We start from the raw sequence: 27,536 nt of genomic DNA on the forward strand, positions 1-27,536 counted from the left end.
CTAGGGAGGAAAGGAGAAGCCCAAGGGCCCGGGGCTCCAGCTCCCTTAGGTCAGTTGAGGGAAGGGCAGAATCAGGCCCTCCCCCACACTGCATCCCAGCCCCGATCTCTTCAAAGCCTGGAGCTACAGGCAGGTAGCAGATGATAAGTCAGTCCTCGATGGGGTCTTCCCCTGGAGCTTGAATGAAGGGATGAGAGGGCAGGCAACGGGAGAAGCTGAGGACAGGTCAATTCCTGGGCTGTGATCCTGGCCCTCAGGGTCCCTGTGAGTGAGCGACGGGACAGGGGAGGACTCCCCATCCGGAGACATCACCCCCTGGCCGCAACACAGAGCTTACTGTAGAGCCCACAAAATCTATGAGAGAGAGAGAGAGAGAGAGAGAATTGGAGAAAGTCAGAGACTGCCAGGGCATTGGGGCTCCCCTCGGCCACTTCTCAGGTGGGGTGGGCAAAGCTGGGCAGGGAAGTGACCTGCACAGGCTGTGAAATTCCAGCCAGGCCTCTGCCTAGCTGGATGATCTTGAGCCATTTGACCCCTCTGAGTCTCAATTTCCTCATCTATACAACGGTCATCATAGCCTCCTTCACAGGTGATTCTGAGGGGTGAAAAAGACATAAATAATTATAGCTAAGGGCTTTTTCACAATGTTTAGTGCCTAGTAAATGCTGGAAATGATAGCAATTTATTTTATTTTTTACTTTTGTCCCAGAGGTCTGGCTCAGAACTGAACTGGAGGGATGGAGACCCACAGAGGTTGAGGGAAGGCAAACTGGGGCTCCTTCACATCATTCTTAGCACTGAGAATAGGGCGCTTTGGGGAGGGAGGAGAGGACGCTGGCTGGGCCCATCTCACCCAATTGCACCCCCAGACCCCTTCTTCAGAAAGGCCGTGGCTCTTAGTCATGCACTTCTGGAAGCTGCCACCAGAGGGCAGGCCCTGACCTCACACCAAGAGCACAGAAACCACCAGGTGTCAGGGTCTCCAGGGACAGGAGGCTCACAGACAGGTTTTAGCAGCCCAGCAGCCCAGGAGGGCCCCTGAAAAGGAAGCAGGCAGCAGGGAAAAGTCTGGCCTTTGAATTTGGACCTGGGTTCAAATCCTGGCTGCACTGCTTCGGTGACCTTGGGCAAGTTAACTGCACCTCCCTGGAGACTCACCTTTCTCATTTGTAAAATGATGGCCATGATGTCTGCTTGATGGGGAGTCTTGAGCAGTGACAGTTTTTTCTGAGTATTCATCAAGTGCCCCTTAATAGACATAATCTTTCTTCTTCACAAGACAGCCCTGTAAGGTGGTACTACTTCCACCACCCTCATTTTATGAAGTGCAGGAAACTAAGGCTCAAGGACATGAAGCCATTTCTTTGATCAGCCTGCTTCCCACACAGACGGTCTGCCTTCAGTCCAAGGGTTCACCACCAAACTAACCTGCCTCCTGCCAGATGAGATAATAAGCCTCACTGCCATTATCCCCATTTTATAGGTGAGAGGCTCCAAGAGAGGAATATAATTAATGGAGAGTGCTAAATATACACCCAGCACATGCTAATGTAACATGCAGGGTGCGACTGTGAAAACCACTACTCCTATTTCTCACTGCAGGGAACGCACACGCAGACAGACAGGTGTCTGTCCACTGGTGCCATCCCTGCCCACCCCCACCCCACCCCCGCCCCCCGGCCCCTTGCTCCAGGGGCAGGGTAGGCTCCTGGCTCAGAAGACCAACCCTTCTTTGGAGAGTAATCTGGCACTGCCATTACAATTGTAAGTGTGCAACTCCACTTCTGAAAAAGCACCCAGAAAACATTGTATATAACAAGGCACAAAGATGTCTAGCCTAGCATTGTCAGTGATGGTAAAATCCTGGAAACCTCCCTACCAGTCCCTAAAAGGAGAATGGTTAAGAAATTATAGTTCCTCCATCTGATGTAATGCTAAGCACTGGATATAAAGGGTTCTCCATAAAAGGATAAAGAAAGATCTTTCAGATATGCTCTAGGGTTGGGCACAAGAAGCAAGGGATTTGTTTAGGATGATGCCTATCTTGTGTTATATTAGCACATAACACTACTATATATTTTATAAAGGGACATATAACATATGTTATATACATATATGCATAAACATCTGATAACAGTGGTTAGCACTGAGCCTCTGGCCTCATGTGTCAATTTTTTCTTTACTGTATTTCAGTGTTACTTGATACATACAAAAGTTGATATGTAATATACTACGTATACAAACACCTGTGTGGGCTCACCATGAAAGAACTGTGATCGCCAATAATTTGTACATGCCTACACACCCACATCTCATGCTCCTGGCCTCCCCTCTTCTATCCCAACCACAGATAACCATCATCCTATCTTCTGTATTTATTGTTTCTTTGCTTAAAAAAATATATACAGTACTACCATAAACATATTTATTATTAAGGCACACATTATTTCGTGTCTTTTGGTTTTTTATTGAGCTCCATAAAAATATCATTCTGTCATCTTCTGGAACTCGATTTTTTTTCCCTCTCTTTCTCAATATTATGTTTCCAGGATGTGTCCATTCTGTTACTTATAACTAAAGTGTATTCATTCATTATGCACTATTCCATAATATGAATATATCGCCATTTATTTATCCATCCTCCTGTCAATGGCCATTGTTTTCAGTAGTTTGCTATTTGAAACTGCTGCTAAGACCGTCCAAGCACATTTCTCATGGGTTTATACTCCTGGTTGGGTCTGCTGGGTCACAGGCATGCAAATGTTGGGATTTGAGGAATAACGTCAAATGGCTTTCACTGCCTGCACCCTTTCCAGCTCTGGTTTTGTCTGAGTACTCTGTGACACCTCTGGGCCCCACCCCCGGCCCCAAGCACACTCGCCTTTGTTCTCCTGCTTGAGCTCCTCCTGCAGCAGGTCTGTTTGCCGGTTGCCCAGCACGAAGGCGAGGAAGGAGAGGATGAGGGCGTTGAGGATGCCGATGATGGCCAGGATGTACGCCCAGCGCACTGAACAGTCCCCCAGGGAGTACTTCCCGGTCTTGGCCCCGCACATGTCCCGGATCGTCTCGGCGTCCCAGCCGTCGGGGAAGATCATGCAGCCCAGCACAAGGCACAGAGCTGAGGGGACGCGAGGCCGGGCACACCGCCATGGTCAGGGAGGAAGAGAGAAGGGGTTGAGTACTCCCCAGAGCCAGAGGACCACCACAGCCCTCCAGGCTGGGCTGCGCATCCCCCCCCCCCCCACCCCCTACCCCACCTCCATCCCCCCCACCTCCGCCCCCGCGCACCCCCTCCCCCGCCCGTCAACCCAAGAGCCTGTTAACCGCTTCTGTGGGTTCCAGAAACTTTAGGGTCTGAGATGGCCTCCTGCCTCGGGGAGCAGAAGCTTTCCAGGACCCATAATGCCCTTAACAAATCAACTCCTCCAGGAAGCCTTGGTGCAAATACAAGAAAATAGTAACTCACGCTCAGCTGCTTCAGCTCCCTTTAGCATCCTGACCATGCTTACCCCCTCCCATCCTCCTCGTTCTTTATTTTTGTCATTCATTCAACAAACATTTATTGAGCGCCATTCCCTTTCCTTCAAGAGGCTGGACCTATGTTCTCATTCACGCAGTTGAGTGCTGCTCTCAAAGAAAAGACTGGGGTAAGTTCTTTCACTTACTGGGAGTACAACCTTGGGGATGCCACCTGTCTGTGTCTGTGTCATGGAAATAACAGCACTACCGCCCAGGGTGGTGGTGAGGATTAAAGGAAGTCAGGTGTGTAAGACACTCAGTCCCCAGCATTTTCTCACTGAGGGCCCCGCATGTGCAGGCACTAGACTGGGCAGGGGATGGGGGCATTGCTTGCACTCCAGCCTCACAGAGTTTGCAGTTAGGCGGGGGAAAGGTCCGTGAGAGCAAAGACATTACAGGGCTGGGGCTCAAATCCTTACTCACGTCTTTTCTAGATGTGGGAACTTAGGCCAGTTCCTTCACCCGTGAGCCTATTTTCTCATCTGTAAAATAGGGCTAATGATGGCATCCAAGTCATTGCAAAGATTACAGGAGGCAGCAAATGTAAATGCTTGACATAGTAAATCCCAGATAAATGTTAAATATTATTACTATCATCAAAACTAGTCATAATGATAAAAAGAATAGTCACATAAATAAGGAAATTATTGGGGAGCAGGGAGCTTAGTTTCAGGCGGTGGAGGAGGGGAAACAGGGAGAGGCCAAGAAGAGGCTTCTACGGAAATAGGCCCCTGCTGGTTCCCCACCTTGGCATCCACTCACCAATGTTTAGTGACCCACCTCTGCCAATCCAAACCCAAATAGTCTGTCTGGGTAGGCTCTTTGCAGTGCCCAGCCTAGTTGGTGGGACCTAAGTCTGAGCCAAACAGCACAAGCCCACACAGCCAAAGAGAGCCAACCAGGCTCAGTAAGCAACCAGGGGCTGTGACCTTCCACTCCTGCCATGCGGTGTGAGCAGCTAGCCTTGTGACTTGTGACTGTGTCTGCGGCTTGATGTTGCCCTCTCGGTGTTCGACAGTCCCACCAGCAACAAGGTTACTGTGTCTGAGACCTGAAGGTTCCACACCAGGCCCATGGGGTGCTTAATCTGGGTTTTAGAAGACAGTGATGACAAAGAGAGGGTGGTGGTCAGTGCTGCCCACTGTCCCGGAGGCCCATCTAGTCCCCAGGGTGGGGAGGACGCCCTCAGCTTTGTCACGTGTCTCCCTCACCTATCGTTCAAGGAAGTGCTCCCTAGGCTCCAGACTCCCGTCTACCAGTGCGCTGGGGCCCCTCGCTCTAAGGTTTTGCCTCCTGTAGCCTTCCTCCGTCCTCCTGTGACACGACAGTATTCCCCACATCCCTAGGTTGTGCTCCTCGTCCTGATGCAGGGCTCCCCCACAGCACCGTGACCGCACACAAATTTAGGGCTGTGTCCCCTCTCCCCGTGCTTGCCTCCTCCAAGATGAGTCGCAGCTAGAGTACCGCGAGTCGCTTACCTGCTGCGAAAAGGGTTCTTGGCAAAGGGAGACGGCAAATGCAAGAAGCCCTGGGGTGAGAATGAGCTTGGGGGAGCTAAAGAATCCCACAAGTTCGAAGATGCACTTTGGCCACCCAAATGAAGAGGTAAGCTCAGGGGGAAACCGGTGCTGGAGATGTAAACTTGGGAGCTGTGGGCAGGTTAATCCCTGGGACTGGAGCTCTGGATACAGAGAAGGCCCAGGACTGAGCGCTTGGGAGGGAGGAGAGGAGGAGCCTACGGAGAAGGTCCACCCGCCCACCTCCCCAAATATCCCAGATATTTTGCAAGGCCCTCTAGGCCCCTGTCGGAGAGAGAGGAGGTTCGAACGCCGGGGTCGGGGAAGGAGAGCGAAGGAGCGCACTGGGTATCTGAGGGCTCCGGCCCAGGAGGCGCGCTCCCGCCTCCTCAGCGAAAGGCTGGGGGTGACGAAAAGAGCCTGGGCATGGGCCAAGTCCACCCAGCCCCTCCGTTTCCCCTCCCCACAGGCCGCATTTCCTCTCCAGCCCAGAGCGTCGCCGTTTCCATGGAGACGGCGCCCGCACCCGGAGCTCTCCGCAGCACCGCCGGGCTCGCAGGGCGGGCCTCTCCCTTTGGCAGCTCCGCGCTCAGCCCTCAAGGACTTTCCTTCCCGTGGCCCTGCGCCCGCACGCTCTCGCTCTCACCGCCCACGTGCCTCTCTCAGTCGCGTGCTTCCCCATTCCTTTCTCTTGTCCACCCTTTCATCTTTCTTGTTCTGCATCTGTCTCTTGTTCTGCTACTGTCTCTCGGGCATGTCTGCATCGCGCTCAAGGGTCGGCCTCGACCCTCCCTCTCCTCTTCCCTTGTCTGGTTAGATCTCTCTGCATTTAACATTCTTTCATCAGCCCTCCTCTTCTCTCATCCTTTTCTCACTTCTCTTCCTTCTCTGGATCTAGCACCTGGCCCTTTCCTCTCTCCGGCTCTCCCTTCGAACACTGCACACGTAAATCCGAGGGCCAGTAATGTGCCGGACATTGTGCAGGATGCTGGGGCCCCTGGAGGCGTGGTCCTCAGAAGAGGTGTGTGGGAGAAATAAAATCAAGTCAGTACACAAACAGAATACTTATGCATGTCAAGGAGTGCTTGCAAGGAAGCAGACTTGGGGTGGAGACCCAGAATAACAGGATGCTGGGAGAGGGAGGGGGTGGACCTCTCCATCTCTAACCCACTCTCTCTGCCTTCTCTGTTCTGCCGCGTTGTAGGTGGTGGCTATGGGGTGCCCAAGGCTGCTCAGGGAATGGGAAACACCCAGAAGTCAAGCAAATGGAGAAAAACCAATCAGATGGCTTCCCTGGACCTGGGGGAAGAGAGGAAAAGACCACTAGGGACAGCCTAAAACAAGGAAGTGACAAAGAGTTTCAACCTTCAGGAGATAGAATGACTCCAGGTAAGGCAGGTTTCATCCCCATGTGCTGAATGAGGAAACTGAGGCTGAAGTCTTTGGAGTCTGAGTTCGAGTCTCTTTTGGAAATAATGAGCCGGCTGCTTTGAATCACACACACAGGTGTGGGGTGCCATGTGGGGTAGGGCTTCTCAAAGGAAGCATTTTTGACATTTGACCTGATAATATTTCATGATGGGGGGCTGTCCTGTGCCTTATGGGATGTGGCACACATCTCCCCCCACCCCACACCCCACCCCTGCCGTCATCATAAAAAACATCTCCAGATATTGCCAAATGTCCCCTGGGGGGGGTGGGGGGGGGCGCCAACCTGTCCCTGGCTGAGAACCACTAGTATAGGGAAGGGGCCCTCTGATGGGGAATCTCTATCCATTACCCTTCAGTCCACTGACTTCCCCTGCTCCAAGCAGCCAGAAAGTGTTGTGACAAAATTAATAATATGAATATTCATAATATGATAATAATGTTAACAAAGAGCATTGAGTGCTTAACTACATGCCAAGGTGCAGAGCTCCTGACACCATGATCTTGTTTAATGCTATTACAAATCTATAAGGTAGGGAAAATCATGATCCTCATTTTATAGATGAGAAAACAGGTTCAGAGGAACCACGTATCATATCTCATGACACAGAGCTAGTCAGTGGTGGGATCTGTATTTAAACCCAGACAGGTCTTTACTTAACATTTTTCTTTTAATAGCCTCACTTTTTAACTTAGAGGCATTTACTTAAAAAGTAAGCTTTATATCACTATCATAGAAAAGGAAACCAGGATCATTTGCCACAAATAGAAGGAAACTATAAATATAATGAAACCAAAACAATGTTCTTAGATCCTAGCTGGATACTTTTGCCTGCCAAATGCTCTGAGCATTCTCTCTCTGTTTAAGAGGTTTAATAGTGTGTGAGGAATTAAGGAAATACTAGCACCAAACTGAGCCTTTCTCCTTGAAGCCATGAGACACTGCCCACCTTGCATGGCCTCAAAAGGAAGCTGAACTCCATTCTTCACTATGTTGCTTTAGGCAAAGTTGGTTTACCACTCTGGGCCTTGGTTTCTTCATCTGTAAAATGGGATCATGACATCCACCCCACTTATTTCATAGCACTTTTGTGAGAATCAACTGGCAGGTGAGAAGAGGTGTGCAAATTATTACTGGTGAAGTGGGGACAGGTCATGGCAACTCTTGGGGAAGTGGAAAAAAAATTTGGACAAAAGAGATAAACCTTTTTCCAGATAGTCAAGAACGGTGAACAGTCACTGCCTGTGGAAGGTGATTAGCTTAATTTTTACACATAATCATGACAGAGACTAGTACTTTGCTACTATATCTGTTCATCCCTCTCCTTACTATTATAACCCCCAGTTTTTTGCTGAGAACTTGACCATCAAAAATAAAGCTTCCAGCTTCCTTTGCAGCTACATGACTAGGTCACATGAGTAGGCAAAAATGCATGCAGATGTGCTATGTGTCTTCACGGAAAATAACTTTATATAAACAGATTTGTAAGGTTGCTAGAATGTGCTCTTTGCCCCTTTTTCTTCACCCATTCCTCCATCCTGCTGCCTGGAATGCAGAGGTGATGGCTAGGGCTCTAGCAACCATCTTCAACTATGAGGACAAGGGCCTTACCCAAGAGTGGTGAAGCAGAGCTCTAAAAAGAGCTCTTGACTTCAGGGGCTACAATACCAGTTCTGGACTGTCTAACTCTTGGGCATTTGTTTTATATAAGAGACTGAACCTTGGGTCATTAGACCACAATTATTTTGGGTTTTCCTATCACATGCAGCCAAATTTAGTCCTAACTGTTATAATAATGTGTTATTCCTTTTAAAGATTGTATCACATATATGTATTGGGAGAACAGCTTTTTAATTGTGTGTCCTTGGGCAAGTCACTTCACCTCTCTGAACCTCCGTTGTGTCATCATAGGGATGGTGATATTTACTTCTTAAGGCCACAACGTATATTGGGTGGTCACCATCATCACTGTAATGGGGGTATGTCTCATTGTTTGTAGCGTGTGAAGTGGGACATCTACTCTGCTTGGAGAACAACATGGCAGTATCTATAAGAATCATACATGCACTTATCCCTGACTCAAAAATGTACCCTATGGCTGAACTTGTGCGTGTACACAGAGGGTGTGTATGGGGTATATTCACTGCACCTCCATCTTTATAACAAAGGACTGCAATGTCTATTAAGAGGGAACTGATTAAATAAAGGCTGGTATATCCATGCCATGGAATACTGCAAAGCTATTAAAATAAGTGGAGAACAATTGTATACACTGTCATGGAAAACCTTCTAAGATATATTAAGAAATTTTAAAAATCAAGGTTCACATTACAATGTATAGTATAATCCCATCTATGGCTTTAAGAAGGATGTACCTTTTTTTTTTTTTTTTTTTTTTTTTTTAGTGTTTATTTATTTTTTAGAGAGAGACAGAGTGTGGGCAGTGGAGGGGCAGAGAGAGGGAGACACAGAACTGGAAGCAGGCTTCAGGTTCTGGGCTGTTAGCACAGAGCCCAATGTGGGGCTCAAACTCATGAACTATGAGATTGTGACCTGAGCCAAAGTCGGAGGCTTAACCAACTGAGCCACCCAGGCGCCCCAATAAGGATGTATGTACCTTCTTACAAGGTAGAACAGGTAGAATGAATGAGCAGCTGTGAGGACTGACACAGGAAGCTTTCTGACACGTGATGTCTGCTGCAACAAACAGTTGAAATGTAATTTTAAGTAGGCTCCATGCCCCACATGGGGCTGGAACTCACGGCCCTGAGATCAAGAGTCACATGTTCTACCCACTGAGCCAGCCAGGCACCCTAGCAATTGTCATTTTAAAAAGTCAAGCACATAGTGTTTCAGGCACTGTTCTAACTGCTCTATGTTTATGAATGAATTGTTATCCCCATTTGTATAGATGAAGAAACAGGCCCCAAAAGGTTAAGTGATGTGCCCAAGGTCACACAGCTAGAGATAGCAGAGCTGGGGTGCATACTCTGAACCACCTATCCTCTCCAATACATTAGCAGGTAGACAGCCACACATAGGCATGTTCCCTCTTGTTTCAAAAAGACAGGGGGCAGTCCCTACACACAGTGGGATGTTATTCAGCCTTAAAAAGGAAGGAAATTCTGACACACGCTATAACATGGAGGAACCATGAGGACATTATGTTCAGTGAAATGTACTAGTCACAGAAAGACAAATACTGTAGGCTTCCACTTATATGCTGTCCCTAGAGGAGTCAAATTAACAGAGACAGAAAGTAGGAAGGTGGTTGCCAGGGGCTGGGGGAGGGGTATGGGGGGTTAGTGTTTAAAGGGAACAGAGTTTCAGTTTTGCAAGATGAAAAAGAGTTCTGGAAGAGAGAGATGGATGTGGTTCACGGCATGGTGAATGTCCTTAACACCATGGAATTGTGCAGTTAAAAAATGGTTAAAATGGTACATTTTATGTTATGTGTATTTTACCATGAGAGAGTGAGAGGGAGAGAGAGGAAGAAAGTAAGTAGGGGCAACACAAAAATGACATGATATATTTACCTCACGGACATGTATGTGCACAGAAAAAGATCTAGGGGAAATGGAAATTAAATTTATAAGAGTGGTGGCCTCTGGGCAGGGAGGGCGTGAGAACTTTAGCCTTTATGTAATGTTTCAGCTTTTCACGGAGTGAATATTCATGTATTACTTGTGAAATTTAAAAACATCATCTGGGTACCTCAGTGCCTCAGTCAGTTAAGCATCCGACTCAATTACAGCTCAGGTCATGATCTGGAGGTTCATGGGCTCGAGCCCCACGTCAGGCTCTACACTGACAGTGTGGAGCCTGCTGCTTGGGATTCTCTCTCCCTCTCCCCTTCTCTGTCCCACCCCCACCCCCAACTTTCTCAAAATAAACAAACCTTAAAAGATTAAATGAATGAATAAAAATATTGATTTTTCAAAGAATACACATATAAACTTGCATATCTATAAACATTTCTAGAAGTATACAGAAGTAATTTAATGATGGATGCCTCGGAGATGTGGCCTGGGTGCACTCTTCATGGAGAGGGGGACACTCTTCATTCTGTGCCCTCCTATACTGGTGAAAGTGTCTAACATCTGCACATAACAAAAACTATATTATTACAGACAATCCTTATCCATCTATGCCAGACCATGAAATCCTCTTAAGTTTTTAAAAAATAATTAAGAAACTAAAAGAGAGTTAAAGGGAAGAATGATACTTGAGTTTGGGAATTAAACATGGGTGAGACCAAAAGTAGTGAAGAATTAATGAGAGAAAATATACGATACACTCAGGTGTTTATTTTCTTTAAAGCTTGTGCTGTAAATGTGCCTTTATGTAAAGCTTTTTAATGATGCATTTTATGCTTAGCTATTTTAATAGCATTTCATTATAACACTGTTACACCATCCTCCAGGGACATTCGCTGAGCTGGGCACTCCCGAGAGGCCTCTGTTTTCGCTCAGCTGCCCGAGCCATGCCTGACATGCCACAGCTGTTACCTTTTACTGAGGGGTCAGACAGGATGTCCCCAGGGCTTTTTGTCCCTAGGCAGACTCCACAGAGTCTTGCTATAGACTGAATTATGTCCCTACAAAATTCATATGTTGAAGCCCTAACCCCCAGTGGGATGGTATTTGGAGGTGATTAGGGTTTGGTGAGGTCTCATGATGGGATTAGCACCCCTATAGGAGGAGACACCGGAGAGCTTGCTCCCCCCCCACCTAGTCAGCACACAGCCGGAGGACACCTTTGCAAGGCAGTGGGGGGGGACTCCCACCAGAGCAAGACCTTGCCTGAGGAGGAACAAATGGTGTGAGCATCAAGTTGCTACATCTGAGAGCCATACGGCTGAGAAAAAGTGTGATTCCATTCATATACAGTTCAAAAACAGGCAAAACTAACCTCCAGGATGAAAACTCAGGATAGTGATTACCTTTGGGTAGTGACTGAAGGGGGCATCAGGTTCCTGGTCTGTATGCTATTTCCACAGGCACGTTCACTTTGTGCAAATTCTCTGAGCCGCAGAGGTAACGATTTTTGTGCTTTTCTCTAAATATGTTATACTTCAATAAAAGCCAACTTTAAAAAAGGCTACATATGTAATGTGTCATAAGTAAACAGAAGAAAGAACCTAAATGCCCACCAATAAACCACAGGTTAGACAGAGCACATCTGTGCAATGGCACACCACGTAGTCCTGAAAGGGACAAAGGAAGCCTAGGTGTGCTGATGTGGGATGGCATGTGGGTGTGCTAAGTGAAAGACAAAGTCCAGAGCAATGTATGTGGCATGATGCTAGCATTCTCTAAGGAGTGGGGAAAGAGAGAGAGTGTGTGTGTGTGTGTGTGTTCTTCCATGGACATAAATATTTCTGGAAGAGTTTAGAAGACACTGATAACCTTGATTACTTTTTTTTAAGTTTATTTATTTTGAGAGAGAGAGAAAGCATGAGTCTAGGAGGGGCAGAGAGAGGGAGGGGGAGAGAGAGAATCCCTAGTAGGCTCCACGCTGTCAGCCCAGAGCTGGATGCGGAGCTTGATCTCACGAACTGTGAAAACTCACGCACCAGACTTGGTTACTTCTAGGGAGGGGAACTGAGTGTCTGGAGGACAGGAGGGGACGGAGACATTGTACTGACAACCTGCTGCACATTTTGGATTCAGAGCCATGTGAAAGAGTGACCCACTGAAGCCGTAAGGTGGGCAGGAGCTGTCTACTAGTAGGTGACTATTGCCAGAGATTCTCACTCACTTGCAATGAAATAATGAAAGCAACAAAAATGGCAATGCACAGCCCAAATGTAACTCTCAGAAATAATGGGTTAGTCACAAAAACATAAAAATGAAAATCTCTAAACCGCTTTTGACTGAGCTTGCCAATTTCTGGGAATTTATCCTAAGAAAACCCTCATAGATATGCTCTAAGTTTTAGCTACAAGGATGTCCATCATGTGGTTACCTATAAGAGAGAGAAGAGGAGGAGAGGGAGAAATAATAAAGGAAGAACAGAAAGAAAGAAGCAACTTATTTTCCAGCAATATGGGAATATAGCTCTTTCATAACATGGAATACCACTTAGCTATGAAACTTTAATATAAATTTGCTCAGGCAGCTATTAAAGAAGACTTAATGATACAGAAAATACTTACAATATGTTAGGTTTCCAGAGGCTGTAGAAATTAATGCACTATAATTTCACTTTGGGAAAAAATAGTTACATAGCTACAGCAAATAGTTATATAGAATTTACCGTGGCAGACACTATAGTACTTTACACACCTTAGATCATTTAATCTGCACAACAATCTGCATTATTATTTTCTTTTCCCAGAGGAGGACACTGAGATACAGAGAGGTTATCTAAGTTATCCAAAGTCACACAACTGGTAAGTTGCAAAACCAGCCAGCAAAAGGCTGAACCCAGAGACTCTGGCTCCAGAGCCTGCTCATAATGAGTACTCTATAGTCTTATGAGTGTAGGCCAAGCAGTTAAGAATGACTGCTTCTAAACAATCAGCAAAACTAAAAGGCAACCAATGGAATGGGAGAAGATGTTTGCAAATGACATATCAGAGAAAGGGTTAATATCCAAAATCTATAGAGAGCTTATCCAACTCAACACCCAAAACACAAATAATCAAGTGAAGAAATGGGCAAAAGACATGAATAGACACTTCTCCAAAGAAGACATCCAGACGGCCAACTGACACATGAAAAAATGCTCAACATCACTCATCATCTGGGAAACACAAATCAAAACTAAACTGAGACACCACCTCACACCTGTCAGAATGTCTAACATTAACAACTCAGGCAACAACAGATGTTGGCGAGGATGCGGAGACAGAGGGTCTCTTTTGCATCGTTGGTGGGAATGCAAACTGGTGCAGCCACTCTGGAAAACAGTATGAAGTTTCCTCAAAAAAATTAAAAATAGAACTACCCTATGACCCCGGAATTGCACTACTAGGTATTTATCCAAGGGATACAGGTATGCTGTTTCGAAGGGACCCCCCAATGTTTATAGCAGCACTATCAACAATAGCCAAAATATGGAAAGAGCCCAAATGTCCATCAATGGATGAATGGATAAAGAAGATGTGATATATACATATATATACAATGGAGTATTACTCGGCAATCAAAAGAATGAAATCTTGCCATTTGCAACTACATGAATGGAATTAGAGGGTATTATGCTAAGCGAAATTAGAGAAAGACAAATATCCTATGACTTCACTCATACGAGGACTTTAAGATACAAAACAGATAAACATAAGGGAAGGGAAGCAAAAAGAATATAAAAACAGGGAGGGGGGACAAAACATAAGAGACTCTTAAATATAGAGAACAAACAGAGGGTTGCTGGAGGGGGTGTGGGCGGGGGGATGGGCTAAATGGGTAAGGGGCTTAAGGAATCTACTTCTGAAATCATTATTGCACCATGTGCTAATTAACTTGGATGTAAATTATAAAAAATAAATAAATTATAGAAAGTAAAAAAAAAAAAAGAATGCTGCTGGGAGCGTGAGATTACAGATGTAGTTTTGTTCATCTATAGTCCCCAGTTTTTCTACAAAGAACAGTGATGACTTTACAAAGCAGTAAAGGTCTTAGGAAAGGGGAGGAACACAGAGCAGCAATCCAGCATAGAACACATGGCCAGCTGCTTGCATTGCCTGTGAGTCCCTCCTTCAGGTTTAGAAAAGGATCAGGCTGCATTTGGAGCTGAGAGGAGCCCAGTGAAGAGTTTGCATATGCATTGAGATCCCAGCACTCCAATGAATTGCTTCCCCAGTGCCCAGTGCAGTCATGACCAGTGGCAACAACCTCTGACAGGCTGACCCTCCAAGGGAAGGAGGGTGTCTACAGGTCCCTGCTCCTAAGTCTGAGCACTGGTTCTGCTCCCCCAAGACAAGCAAGACTGTAACAGTCAGTTCCTACAGGTCAGCTCCAACCCACTGGATTTGTGTAGATCGAGGCCCAACCTTAGTGCCTCTATCAGCCCGATATGCTGGGGCTCGGGACTCCTGTGACTGGGCTCACCATCTCCCATCCAACACCCAGATGCTAGGAGGCACCTGACCCCACCCTTCCCCTCACCCCCACATGCAACCCATTCCCAAGGTCGACTGCCTTGATCTCCAAAACTATCCAGGATCTCACTTCTCTCCACCTCTACTACAACCATCTGTCCAACCTGCCATGACCCCCTCCTAACTAGATGACCACTGGGGCCTCCTAACTAAGTTCTCAGCTCCCACACTTATCTCATCAGCAGCTGCTCTCCACTCAGCATCCACAGTGAACTTTCAGAAACGGAAGGTGCCACTCCCCTGCTCAGTGCCCTCTGCAAGCTCCCCAGAAGCACTCAGAAGAAAGCACTGAGGTAGGCTCACCCACCTTCCTTGGAGCCATTAGGCTTCCATGCCCTAAACTCCAGCCTCACTGGCCTCCTTTCTGTCCCTTAAAACAAGTCAGGTTCAGCCCCACATAGAGGCCTTTGTACTGACCATTCCCTCTTCCTGGGACACTCTCTTCCTCTGAAATTCAGTCCCCAGCTCCTGGTTCCTGATCTTGAGGACACTACAGGGTAGTAGGGGAACTAGTAAGAAGACAAATAATAGTGGGTGGGGGGGATGGGTGAAATAGGTGAAAGGGATTAAGAGCACACTTGTCTTGATGAGCACAGAGTAATGTATGCAACGGCTGAATCACTATATTGTACCCCTGAAACTAGTATTGTACTGTATGTTAACTACACTCGAATTAAAATTAAAAATTTTTTAAATGAGAAGACCAATAATTGTATCTGGTGTCACAGAAACTGTTACAGAGAGATGGACCCCCATCACTTTGTGGGGTAATCATTTGGGAAGAGTATTTACTTCACCACCCACACCAGGCCCAGACTGCACCAAGCACATGGCCTTTTAATAACCTTTGAACCCACCCACCCATGCATCCCCCATTGCCCTGGCTCAGCTCCGCCACATCTTCTCTTGGGTTTGGTCCAAAGTCTCCTCTCCCTCTAGTTTGGACCAGGCCCTCCCAGGTGGTTCCATCCCTTCTCCGTCCCCCTCTGGCTCCTCCAGGCAGGCATCCTTTCTCGAGGCCATCCTTCTCAGTGTCTCAGTTGCTAATCTCAGCAGCTGCTCTGGCTCTTCTCTCCAAGCCTCCATTTCTGGCTTCTTTTCAATCTGCTGCTAGGCTCTCCTCTTCTCCCTGCACATTCTTCCCGGGGTAATTTCACCCACCCTCAGACTCAGTTGAGGATGCCTCACATCTCAGTCTCCACCTGAGATCTCTCCCCTAGGCTCCAGGCCCAAATATCCAATTGCTTGTGAGACTTTTCCTCTTGCACATCCCATAGGGTCTGTAAATTCAACATTTCCCAAACTGATGCGATCTTCCTCCTGCATGTTTGGGAATGTCAGTCCAGAGATCCAATCACCCAAGAAGGAAACCTGGAATCATCTGTACCACCTGCTTTGTCCTCACTCCAGCACAGCCACTGATCTCCTAAATAGGTCTCCTGTCCTCTTCCTCCTGTCTCCCTGCTGCCTCAGCACCTTTCACCAGGACCATGGGCTCCTTGCCCTCATCAAGCCTCCATCTGGTCCATCCCTGCAGCAGCCACCCCAGTCATCTTTCTACACCCACATGTGGCACTGGTGACTCTCAGGCCTAAAAGTGAATGCCCATCACATAAGGATAGGACCCAAAGTCCTAGACCAACTTGGGAAGCTCTCCATAGCCAGCCCTACCTGCTTCTTCAGACTTATATTCTAATTCTTCCCAGTTTTCAATCTTTCCCCCTGTGTTCTAGCACAGACAATGGAATGTTGGAGCCAAAGTGTTTTGACTGAAATCACACACCAGCTAATAACAACTGCTAACAGTTCCTGAGGGTCTCCTTTGTGCCCAGGTCCATACAGTATTCACAGTCAACCCTTCAACAGCCCCTTGAGATAGTTACTATTATTATCCCTATTTTATAGATGAGGAAAACTAAGCCTCAGAAATTGTGTAACCTTCCTAAAGACACTTAGTTGGTAATGCCATATTTAGCATTCAAATTCAGGTTGTCCAATCACTGAATATGCTGCCTCCAAAGGAGTGGATGGTGGAATAGGACTTCAATCAGATGTCATCATTCATTCATTTACAGGCACTTGTTAAGCACCTACTATGTGTCAGGCACAGACTCCTGGTCCAGGGCTCTCATTATACCATTAAACTTCTCTGGGATTAAAGTAAGGTTGGTAATGATGAATGACATAAAATGGGAATGAAAAGAAAACGACACAAATAGGAGGCTTTCAGGAAAAGAATAGTTCAGCTCTTGTCCTCTGGACCCCTCCAAATGGTCTTCAGTCCCTCTACCCATAGCCGGATGTGATATGTTTCCCCCCTGCTCAAAACACTTCAAGGCTGTCTAGGTATCACACTAAACCCAGGATGGAACCAACAGTATGATTATGTTGAAAAAAAAAAAAATCTTATGGTAAAGAAAACATTCATAGACAAAGTAAAAAGATCAACTGGGAACAATATTTGTAACTCTTATCATGAAGAGCTAACTTTCTTAATATACAAAAGTTCTCTTTTTCTTGACATTTTATTTTTAAGTGATCTCTACACACAACATGGAGCTTGAACTTACAACCCTAAGATCAAGAGTTGCACACTCTACTGACTGAGCCAACCAGGCACCCCCAAAAAAGTTCTTACATATCAAAGAGAGAAAATACCATTCATTTCTAACTTGATAGATATACACTATATATATATATATATATATATATATAGTGTATATATAATGTATATATAGTGTGTGTATATATAGTGTGTGTATATATATATATTGTGTATATATAGTGTATATATAGTGTATATATATATATATATATATATATAGTGTGTGTGTGAGTGTGTATATATATATATACTACCTGGGTGTCTCAGTGGGTTAAGCCTCCGACTCATGATTTAGGCTCAGGTCATGATCTCTTGGGCTCTGCATTGACACTGCGAATTCTGCTTAGGATTCTCTCTCTCCCTCTCTCTCTGCCCCTCCGCTGCTTGCATGTGCTCTCTCTCTCAAAATAAAAAGATAAACCTTAAACAAAGTTTTAAAAAAGAAATATATATATAAGCTGACAGTTTACAGAAAAGATATATATAAAAAGTGTTTACTTCATTCATAATAAGAGAAAGGCAAATTACTACTATAAGAGTATTTTGGGGGCACCTGGATGGCTCAGTCAGTTGAATGTCTGACTCTTGGTTTTGGCTCAAGTCATGATTTCATGGCTCATGAGACCAAGTCCTGCATCAGGCTCTACGCTGAGCATGGAGCCTGCTTGGGATTCTGTCTCCCTCTTTTTGCCCCTCCCCTGCTTGCGCGCTCTCTCTCTCTCTCTCAAAAATAAAATAAGTAAACATTAAAAAAAAATTTAAGAGTATTTTTTTACCCATCAGGTTGGCAAAAAATAAAATATATGATAACACAATCAGTTGGCAATGATGTGGGGTAACAGGTACTTTTATACACTGCTGCTGGGATTGTAACTCTGTACAACTTCTACAGAGGGCATTATGGCTGGATCTGTCAAAATTATAAATATACAGACCATTTAATCCAGCAATTCTGCTCTAGGTCTTTATTTTATCCTTATATGTATGTATCAAATTGTTTATATGCAACATTATCCACTGAAATATTGTTATAGCAAAATATCATAAACAACTTAAATATTGATTAAATAACTGATGGCACATCTATACAAGAGTATATTATGCAGCTCTTAAGAAAAAGTAGCTCTTTAGGGGTGCCTGGGTGACTTAGTCGGTTAAGCATCTGACTTGATTTTGGCTCAGGTTATGACCTCATAGTTTGTGAGATTGAGCCCCGTATCAGGCTCAGCACTGACAGAGTGGAGCCTGCTTGGGACTCTCTCTCTCCGTCTTTCTCTGCCCTCCCAACCCCATCTCTCAAAATAAATAAATAAACATTTTTTTTAAAGTAGCTCTTTATACACTAAAATGGAAAAATCTTAACAGTTGGGTGGGGTAAAAGCGGTGAAATGTGATATCTGAGATTAGGACATAAAAGGCAGTGTGATGCAGTGCCTGGGTGGCTTAGTCAGTTAAGTGTCCCACTCTTGATTTCAGCTCAGGTCTTGACCTCGGGGTCGTGAGTTCAAGCTCTGCATTGGGCTCTGCACTAGACGTGAAGCTTATTTAAAAAAAAATTTTTTTTTAATTTAAAAAGGCAATGTGATGGGCAAAACAATCTTAAAAAGGAACATGGTTGGAGGAATCACACTCCCTGATTTGAAAAGTCACTACAAAACAACAGTCATCAGGACAGTCTGCTACTGGCATAAGAACAGACATATAGATCAATGGAATAGAATAGAGTCCAGAAATGAACCCATGTATCTATGGTTAATTGATTTTTGACGAGGGTGCCAAGAGCATTCGAGAAAAAATAATCTTTTCAATAAATGGTGCTGGGACAACAGGATTGCTACATGCAAAAGGATGCTGGATCCTTCCTTACCTTACCTCATATAAAAAAATTAACTCAAATGGATCAGAGATCTAAATGGGAGAATTGAAACCATAAAACTCCTAGGTAAAAACACAGAGGTAAGTTTTTTGTACCTTGGATTTGCAAAGGATTCTTAGCCATGACACCAAAAGCACAAGAACCACAAGAAAAAAAGATAAGATAAGCTGGATTTTATACAAATTAAAAACTTTTGTGTTTCAAAGGAAACTATCAAGAGAGACAAAAGACAGCCATGGAATGGAAGAAAACATTTGCAAATCATATACCTGATAAGGGACTTATATCTAAACTATACAAAGAATTCTTTCCACCCAATAATAAAAAAAGAAAAATAACCCAATTAAGAAATTGACAATGGATCTGAATAGATATTTCTCCAAAAAAGATAATACAAGTGGTCGATAAGCACAGGAAACCATGAATAATTAGAGAAACACAAATCAAAACCACAATGAGATACCAGTTCACACCTGGTAGGATGGCTATAACTTAAACAGTCAGATAATAAGTGTTGATGAGAATATGAAGAAATAAGAACCCTCATACAGTGCTGGTGGGAATACACAATAGTACTGCCACTTTGGAGAACAATCTGGCAGTTCCTCAAAATGTTAAATATAGAGTTGCCATTTGAGCCAGCAATTCCACTCCGAAGTATATACTCAAGAGAAATGAAAACGTGCATCCATGCAAAAAACTTGTACACAAATGTTCATAGCAGCATTCTTCATAATAGCCCCAAAGTCACAACAACCCAAATGTCAATCAACTAATGAATGAATAAACAAAATCTGGTCTATCCATACAATGCAACATTATGGCCATAAAAAGGAATGAAGTACTGATATATGCTATGACATGAATGAACCTTGAAAACATGCTAAGTGAAAGAAGCCAGTTGACAAAACCACATAATGTAAGATCCCATTGATATGAAGAACAGGCCAATACAGAGAGACAGAAAGTCAATTAGTGGTTGTTCAAAGGCTAAGGAGGTTGGATAGGTGCTTTGTGGGGTGATACCTAAAGGGTATAAGGCTTCTTCTTGAGGTACTGACAATACCCTGAAGTTGATTGAGGTAATGGTTATACAACTCTATGAATATGCTAAAAACCATTGAATTATACATTTCCTATGGATATACTGTATGACGTATCAGTTATATCACAATAAAACTGTTGCCAAAAAGAAAGGTTAAGCGATACAACTTCTTCCTTTCTCCCCCTTTCTCGGATCACTCATTCTGGGGGCTTCTGCCAACACATGAGGGTACTTAGAAGTGGATCCTCCAGCCCCAGTCAACCTGAGATGACCACAGCCCCCAATGAGGTCTTGGTTGTAACTTCAGGAGCAACCTTGAACCAGAACTGCCCATCTAAGCTGCTCCACATTCCTGTGACTCACAGAAACTGAGATAATACTGGTTACTTTAAGCAACTAAGTTTTGGAGTAATTTGTTATACAGCTATAGATAACTAATAAGCCATTTTTGTAAAAAAAAAATTGTTTGCATTTGCTTGTATTTTGTGAGATTTCTTGGAAAGGATACTCAAGAAAATGGTGATAGGGGTTATCCCAGAGAACTCTGAGAGGATCATTGGGGAATGAGGGCAGGAAGGAAGATTGATGTCTGATTGTATACCTTTTTTACCTTTGAATTTTGTATCATGTGCATGTATTAATTATTCTCCAAAAAACTTTCAACAACTATATACCAACAGATAGTCTGCAAACTCCCTACCATGGCTTAGAAGCCTCCATGATCTAGCTTCCCTTTCTGAACACTCACTACTCCTTGCCCTAATTGCTGGTAGTTCCCAAAACACACCAGGCCATTACCGATCCTCATGCCTAGGATCATACTGTTTCTTCTGCCTGGATGCCCTTCTCCCTCCTCCCTATCCTCTATCAAATGCTGCGACTTTTTTGGAAGACTTCCCTGGCTGTCCTTAACTGTGTCGGAAGTCCCCTTTGTGCTCCTAGAATACCCTGTGCTTGACTCAGTCATTTCATGTGTCATGCACAAAGTGATGATCTGTCTTCTTTCCTGCCTCTCCCATTACTCTGTGAGCAGCCTGGCAGCAAGGACCCTTACTACAGATCCCCAGAGCCTAGCATGGGGCTTAACACACAGGGGAGGCTGTCAGTAAAGGACTGTTGTGAGAAAGAAAGGAAAGGTGTAGGGAGAGAGGGTGGAAAAAAGGAAAGAAGGAAGGAAGGGACAGTTGGGGGAGGAAGAAAGACAATGGAGTGGGGGAAGAAAGAAATCCCCCTAATGTGCTCAGCGGGACATACACATACAACAAAGATGTACTGGGGGTGCTTGGGTGGCTCAGTTGGTTAAGTATCCGACTTCAGTTCAGGTCATGATCTCTTGGTTCATGAGTTCGAGCCTCGCATCGGGCTCTGTGCTGACAGCTCAGAGCCTGGAACCTGCTTCAGATTCTGTGTCTCCCTCTCTCTCTGCCCCTCCCCTGCTCTCACTCTGTCTCTGTCTCTGTCTCTCTCTCTCTTTCAAAAATAAATAAACATTAAAAAAATTAAAACAAAGATGTATGGGATGAATAAAATCCCAAACCAAATCTGAAACAAACCCCAAAGAAATGGGGAGGAGTCTGGATACACACTCTAAGGCTGGGAAGGCTGGAAGGTGCTCACCTCAGGATCACCAACCCCCTGCTGCCATCCCCACCTTCAGTCTCCCCAGCACCCACCCACACCACCTCCCACGTCCTATTCCCTGAGGTGACTCCAGCACCCAGGCAGTGCCTGACACTGAGTACTGAATGAATTGTGGTCAGAATCATCTCCCTTCTGTGGAAAGAAGAGCCTCACTCTGTGACATGAACTTGTCTCTTCTCTCTGGGACTAGGTTTTTTCATCTGTAAAATGAGGCAGTTGGGACAGCTGATTTGTAAGACCCTTTTCAGCTGACTGTTAATGACTTCTCGTGGCCTTTGATCATCCCAGCAATCCAAACTCTCCCACCTGAGCAGCAAGAGCTCCTCCCAAGCTGCTCTTCACTCAGACTATGTCACAGGAATGACATAACCATTTATTGAGTGCCTGTTGTACACTAGGAACACATTCAGTGATTTACACCCAACATTGTGTTTATTTCTTTCTACCACTTCTGAGATAAGTACAGTAATAATCTCCCCAAGGCACCTGGCTGGCTCAGTCAGTGGAACATTCAACTCTTGATCCCCGGGTTGAGTTCTAGCCCCATGCTGGGTATAGAGATTACTTAAAAATAAAATCTTAAATAATAATAATAATCTCTTTTTTACAGAAAAGAAAACTGAGACACAGAGAGGAAACCCACTTATACAGGGGCACACATCTGGGAAGGAACAGAGAGAGAATTCTAAGTCCTCTGCTCTAAACCACTACCCTACTCTGCCCCCTCGGACTCTCAACCAGGCTTCCAGCCTGCGTCTCTACTCCAGCCAGCAACCCCCACTTGGCTAACCTCACCCAGCCCACAGGTAAACACTGGGTAGAGAGAGCTGACAGAGAGCTGACAGCCGTACCTTGTAATTTCTGTATTCCTCCCCCAGGTTCCAATTTGTTGGTAAGAAGAGGTACTAGATCCATTTAGACTTGCATTAAGTTTCAGCTCCACCTTTTGCCAGAAGTGTGACCTTTGGGCAAGTCGCTTCAACAGATGAAGAGTAAATGACATAATGGATATGAAAATGTCTAGCCCGGAAGCTGGCACATTGTGTGTTCTCTCTAAGTAGGAAAGACCAGGTAAAGAGTAGCAGAGATACCATGAGAAGTGACCACTAACTCCATGAAGAGCCACGTGGGTCTTACAGCCTCTCCACTTAACATTCGAGTCTTATGCCAAAAACCTCCCACCACTGCTCCCATCATTAATGCTCCTGTATAAATCCTTCATAAATCCTTGGGCTTTAGAGTCAGACAGACCAAATTACAATCCTAGTTCTGCCACTTATCATCTTGGACAAATGAATCCTCTTTGAGGCGCAGTGTTCTCATCTACAAAATAGTAATAATAGTACCTACTGCATAGACTGTTGTGAGGATTAAATAATAGTATGCATGTAAATGTTTATTTATTTTTATTTTCTTATTTTTTAAGTCAGCTCCATGCCCAGTGCAGAGCTCAATGCAGGGCTTGAACTCACGACCCCGAGCTCAAGACCTGAGCTGAGATCAAGAGTTGGACACTTAACCGACTGAGCCACCTAGGCGTCCCCTGCATGTAAATGTTTACATGGCCAAGCATACAATGAAGGCTCAGAAATGTTAACTATTTTTCCAAAATAATAATAATAGCTGTAGTAGCTTTGAACTGCTTACTGATTAAAGTCCAAATATCCGACACAGTATTCAGAGATTGGCACACTGTAACCCCATCATTTCTTCCTCACCTCTCCTCCCACTGCTCCCCTATGTGGATGTCACACTCAAGCCTGATGTGGCTTTCTCACTTCTGTGTCTCTGCCCATGGTCTTCCTCTCCATTCAGAATGTTCTCCCACACCTCACACCCGTCCACACCCTCACTTTCCACTCAAGCCTCACCTGCCAACTAAAGGGCCACCTCCTCAAGTGCCCTGGGTTTCCACAGCATTTATGATCCAGCATATATTAGTGCTCAGACCCTCCAGAGTGAGGCTTCTTTCTGTACCTGTCTTATCAGAGGTCACACTTTATTTCCCTTTTTAGGAAGTGACCTGTCTCCACTATCCGTCAATGTGGGCATGCGACTGAGGCCTTAGACAAAGTCACATTGGTTAACTAAGTGATGAACCTGTGGCCAAAGGCTGAGCCAATGAGAATCAGCCCTGAAATTTTGCTGGAACCACTAACAGATGTCCTTTTCCCACAGGCATTGCTAGGCTAAAGCAGTATAAACTCAGAGCTGCTAGTAGCCTTATTTATCACCTTCAAGAGAGAAGTGGACTTTAAAATGATGGAACCAAAAAATGGAGACAGACCTATTCTAAATGGCATTATTTGAGTGTCTGGATCCATCTCTGCTTGAAGCAAGATAGTATTTTTTTTTTTTTTTTAGGATTTTATTTTTAAGTAATCTTTATAACCCAACATGGGGCTTGAAGTCACAACCCTGAGATCAAGAATCACACAGTCTACCAGCTGAGCCAGCCAGGCACCCCTGAGGCAAGATACTCTTGACTTTTAAGTTATGTGAGCCAAAACCCCACCCTCTTTATTTTATTTTATTTTAATTTATTTAAGCCATCTTGAGTTGGGTTTCTGTCACTTGTCATTGAATGAATACTGCCCAGTATAGCGATCCAACTAGATGGTAAGCTTCCTGAGAGCGAGAATTGCACTGTATAGCCTAAATCCCTGGAGACCAGGATGATCTCGGTATTGCAGCAGCTAGCACAGGGATGATCACAGAATAAGTAAAGAATAAGTAAAGGAATAGGTATCTTTACATCTTCCCAATAGTTCAGTGTTCTGCACTTAGAAGAGTCTAAATAGGGGTGCCTGGGTGGCTCAGTTGGCTAAGCATCTGACTTCAGCCCAGGTATGATCTCACAGTTCATGAGTCTGAGCTCCACAGTGCTGAGCCTGCTTGGGATTCTCTCTCTCTCTCTCTCTCTCTCTCTCCCTCTCTCTGTCTTTTCCCCACTTGTTCTCTCTCTCTCTCTCTCTCAAAAATAAATAAATAACCTTTTAAAAAAAAGCCTAAAATACTTGAATAAAAGTTCACTTGAACAAGAATTCTAATTCTTACCTGATATAAACAAGGCCCTTTGCTGCTCTGTGGTTCCTCTGAGAGTGACCGATTTCTTACTTTCTGAATAAAATGATCTTGGTGAAAGAGTTGTTTTAGGAGACCCACAGGCCTGAAAGAGATACTTTCAATCCACTAATGTAACTGGTTAGTCTCCCACTGTAAGGGTGACAAAACTTATATTTAAGCTAAAAACAAGTGCTTAATATTGCAGGGTGAATCACCCAGACAAAGTCAGACAAGACCCTATCCCATGACTCATAGTCCAGTGCTCTGGCTTCTGTCCTGTTGTCACTTTATTAAACAAAGTGGATCAGTCACTTACCCAGAGTACTCAGAAATCTCTAAGCAAAATGGAATAAACTGTTCAACTCTGCTAACTGGCCTCCTCAGCCCTCAGGTGGGGCAACAACACAAGGGAAAGAGCACCGGGCCAGGAGTCAAGACCTAGTTTACTCCACTACTGGCTGTGTGACTTTGGGTAAGACCTTTTCTCTAGTTTTAATCTCCTTTCTTTAAAATGGAAGGGTTGGGAGGGTGGGGTTTGAAGGAGCTTATCTCTATGATTCCTGAAATTCTATAATTACACAGGGTTATTGGACACTTCATCAAATCCCGAAGATTAAACCCACATAAATTATAGAGACTTGGAAGGTCAAGAGGTCAGCAACCCATCTGCAGACTCCAAATTAAGGCTGAGGAACTGAGAATTCCAGATGAGAATATATTCTTTCCCGCTTGCTTTTGGAGGAAATAGAATGAAAATAGATAAAATCACCTTCTGGGTACCATGGAGAAATATGGAGAGATAGCTCCCACACACTACAATTCTTCCTCAACTTCAAAGGTCCTAAAAGACCCACATCTAAGTAGACGGAGTGAGACAGATTTGAAACAAGCTCATTAGAATGTCTTCCTCTGAATTAACACAGCTTTCTTCAAAGTAGTCCTTTTGAGAGTAGAGAAAACCCTTCCAATGGGACAGTAATTCCTCCCTCTACTTGTAAAAGTCCTCTTGGGGAAGCAAACCAGCCTCATGATTTTGCCTTCATACCTTGGCTCTCATCACAGGTGACAACTCCCAATTTGATCACCTATTGTATTTTCTATACTTGGCCCTAAGTGACTTTCAGCCATTTCCAAAAGTCATATTCTTCCTTTAAAAGATGGAGGTTTCCGTCAATGATGATGTTCAAGAGAACACACCTCACACTCCAAAGAGAATTCCCTCCAATGTTTTGAGCAGTGGAATTATCAGCAAGTGATATAACACCTCCTGTAGGGAGTCTCTTTTGAAGAGGCTCACACTTGTTGAATGCCCTGAGGTACTTATTTTGAAAGACCATCTCTGCTGCACCTCATCACATTTTCCCTTCTCTTTCTCATCCCTGGAGAGCTCCAAACTTTTCCTAGCCCTCCTCCTCCATTCCTGTTATATCTTGGCCTTTCCCCAGCCCAACTTTCTTCCCTGCCTGCAATTAGGCAAATACCCAAGTTGCTGAATCTTCAAAATCTGCCTTCGATCAAAAGATAGGTGGGGATGGGGACACTAATGGATCCTGGAATACGGTCTCAGCAGTTCCTATTTCCAAAAGTCCCTTCTCTGGTTCTTAGGGTAAGATGTCTGTCCTAGCTAAACATTTCAAAGAGTCCCAGGGACTCATTCCGATTGGGCATAGTACCAGAACCTTTCCTGCATTGGGTGAGGGTAGGAGGTGGAGATCTGCCCTCCCAAGACCTCCATGTTGCCAAATTCTGTCAACCACCCACATTTCAAACACTAGATAGACACTACAGACAACCTCCTATTACCTTCCTTTATCTTAATATAGAACTTTAAAGTTTACAAGATACTATTTCATTTGTTCTTGGAATCTTCTCCATTGTTTTACAGATGAGGAAACCCAGCCTCAGAGAAATAAAGTGAAACACCCAAGTTGATAATGTCACCAAGATAAAGGTCAAAGTTACATCTCTTGATTTCCCTCATCTCATGCTTTTCTTGATACAACAGAAATTGCTCACTCCGAGAGTAACTCCTCGTTCAGATAATTATCTCCCTTAAGACAGCCAAAAGAGACTCTCAGAGACTCTAACATAACACTAACCCATCACTAAATGCAGTCTGCCCATATCCAAGCACACACATTCAAAGACCCAGTTCTAAGGCTCTACCTCCTGCTCCAAGGTGTCTCTCTCTCATAAATCCCCTCCCCAGTGGCTGCCAAGGAGGTGTGTCTTTGGATAGAAGAGCAGAATCTATCTCTGACCCCTCCAAGAAGAGGTCCTGGAAGGGGTCAGAGGGTTCTAGGGGTCCCATCCCCACCTCTCCCCTACCTGCCAAGAGCTGCATCCAGGCGCAGATCTTGTAGACCGTGGCCGTGTTGCAGAAGAAGAAAAGCGCAAAGCAGGTGATACAGCCGAGGATCAGCACCATGGAGAGCAGCACGAAGAAGGCGGCTGCCTTGAAGGCGCCGGACGGGATGGTGCTGAAGTCGGTGAACGAGCCGCGGCAGGTAAGCTCGCGGCCCGCCAGCCCGCTGCCCACACAGTAGTGGAAGAGGCCGAAGTAGCCAGGCTTGGGGGTGCTCACGCTGTCGCCCACCCAGTAGGGCTGGATGAAGACCACCACGTTGATGATGGCGAAGCAGATGGTGAAGATGGCCCATAGCACGCCGATGGCCCGCGAGTTCCGCATGTAGTGCTCATGGTAGAGCTTGGAGGCCTCCTGCGAGGGCAGCAT

At 45.0% G+C, this 27,536-nt stretch overlaps 1 protein-coding gene across 1 annotated transcript; it reads right to left on the bottom strand.

Moving 5' to 3' along the window:
• Positions 1-27,536, bottom strand: LHFPL4 (LHFPL tetraspan subfamily member 4). The gene is made up of 3 exons (XM_047850090.1): positions 27,131-27,536; positions 2,882-3,118; positions 1-354 (listed from the first exon to the last, which is right to left on the bottom strand). Exons 1-3 carry the CDS (start codon positions 27,534-27,536, stop codon positions 254-256), a joined length of 744 nt encoding a protein of 247 aa, XP_047706046.1. The 3' UTR covers positions 1-253.

The sequence above is a fragment of the Prionailurus viverrinus genome, chromosome A2, assembly GCF_022837055.1.
Source record: "Prionailurus viverrinus isolate Anna chromosome A2, UM_Priviv_1.0, whole genome shotgun sequence".
Lineage (NCBI taxonomy): Eukaryota > Metazoa > Chordata > Mammalia > Carnivora > Felidae > Prionailurus > Prionailurus viverrinus.

Coding starts and splice junctions, on each gene's coding strand:
- LHFPL4 (XM_047850090.1), bottom strand. CDS start 27,536: ATGCTGCCCTCGCAGGAGGCCTCCAAGCTCTACCATGAGCACTACATG. Junction 3,119..27,130: donor CTGGATGCAGCTCTTGGCAG/GTAGGGGAGAGG, acceptor GCGTCCCCTCAG/CTCTGTGCCTTGTGCTGGGC. Junction 355..2,881: donor GCTCAAGCAGGAGAACAAAG/GCGAGTGTGCTT, acceptor TCTCTCTCATAG/ATTTTGTGGGCTCTACAGTA.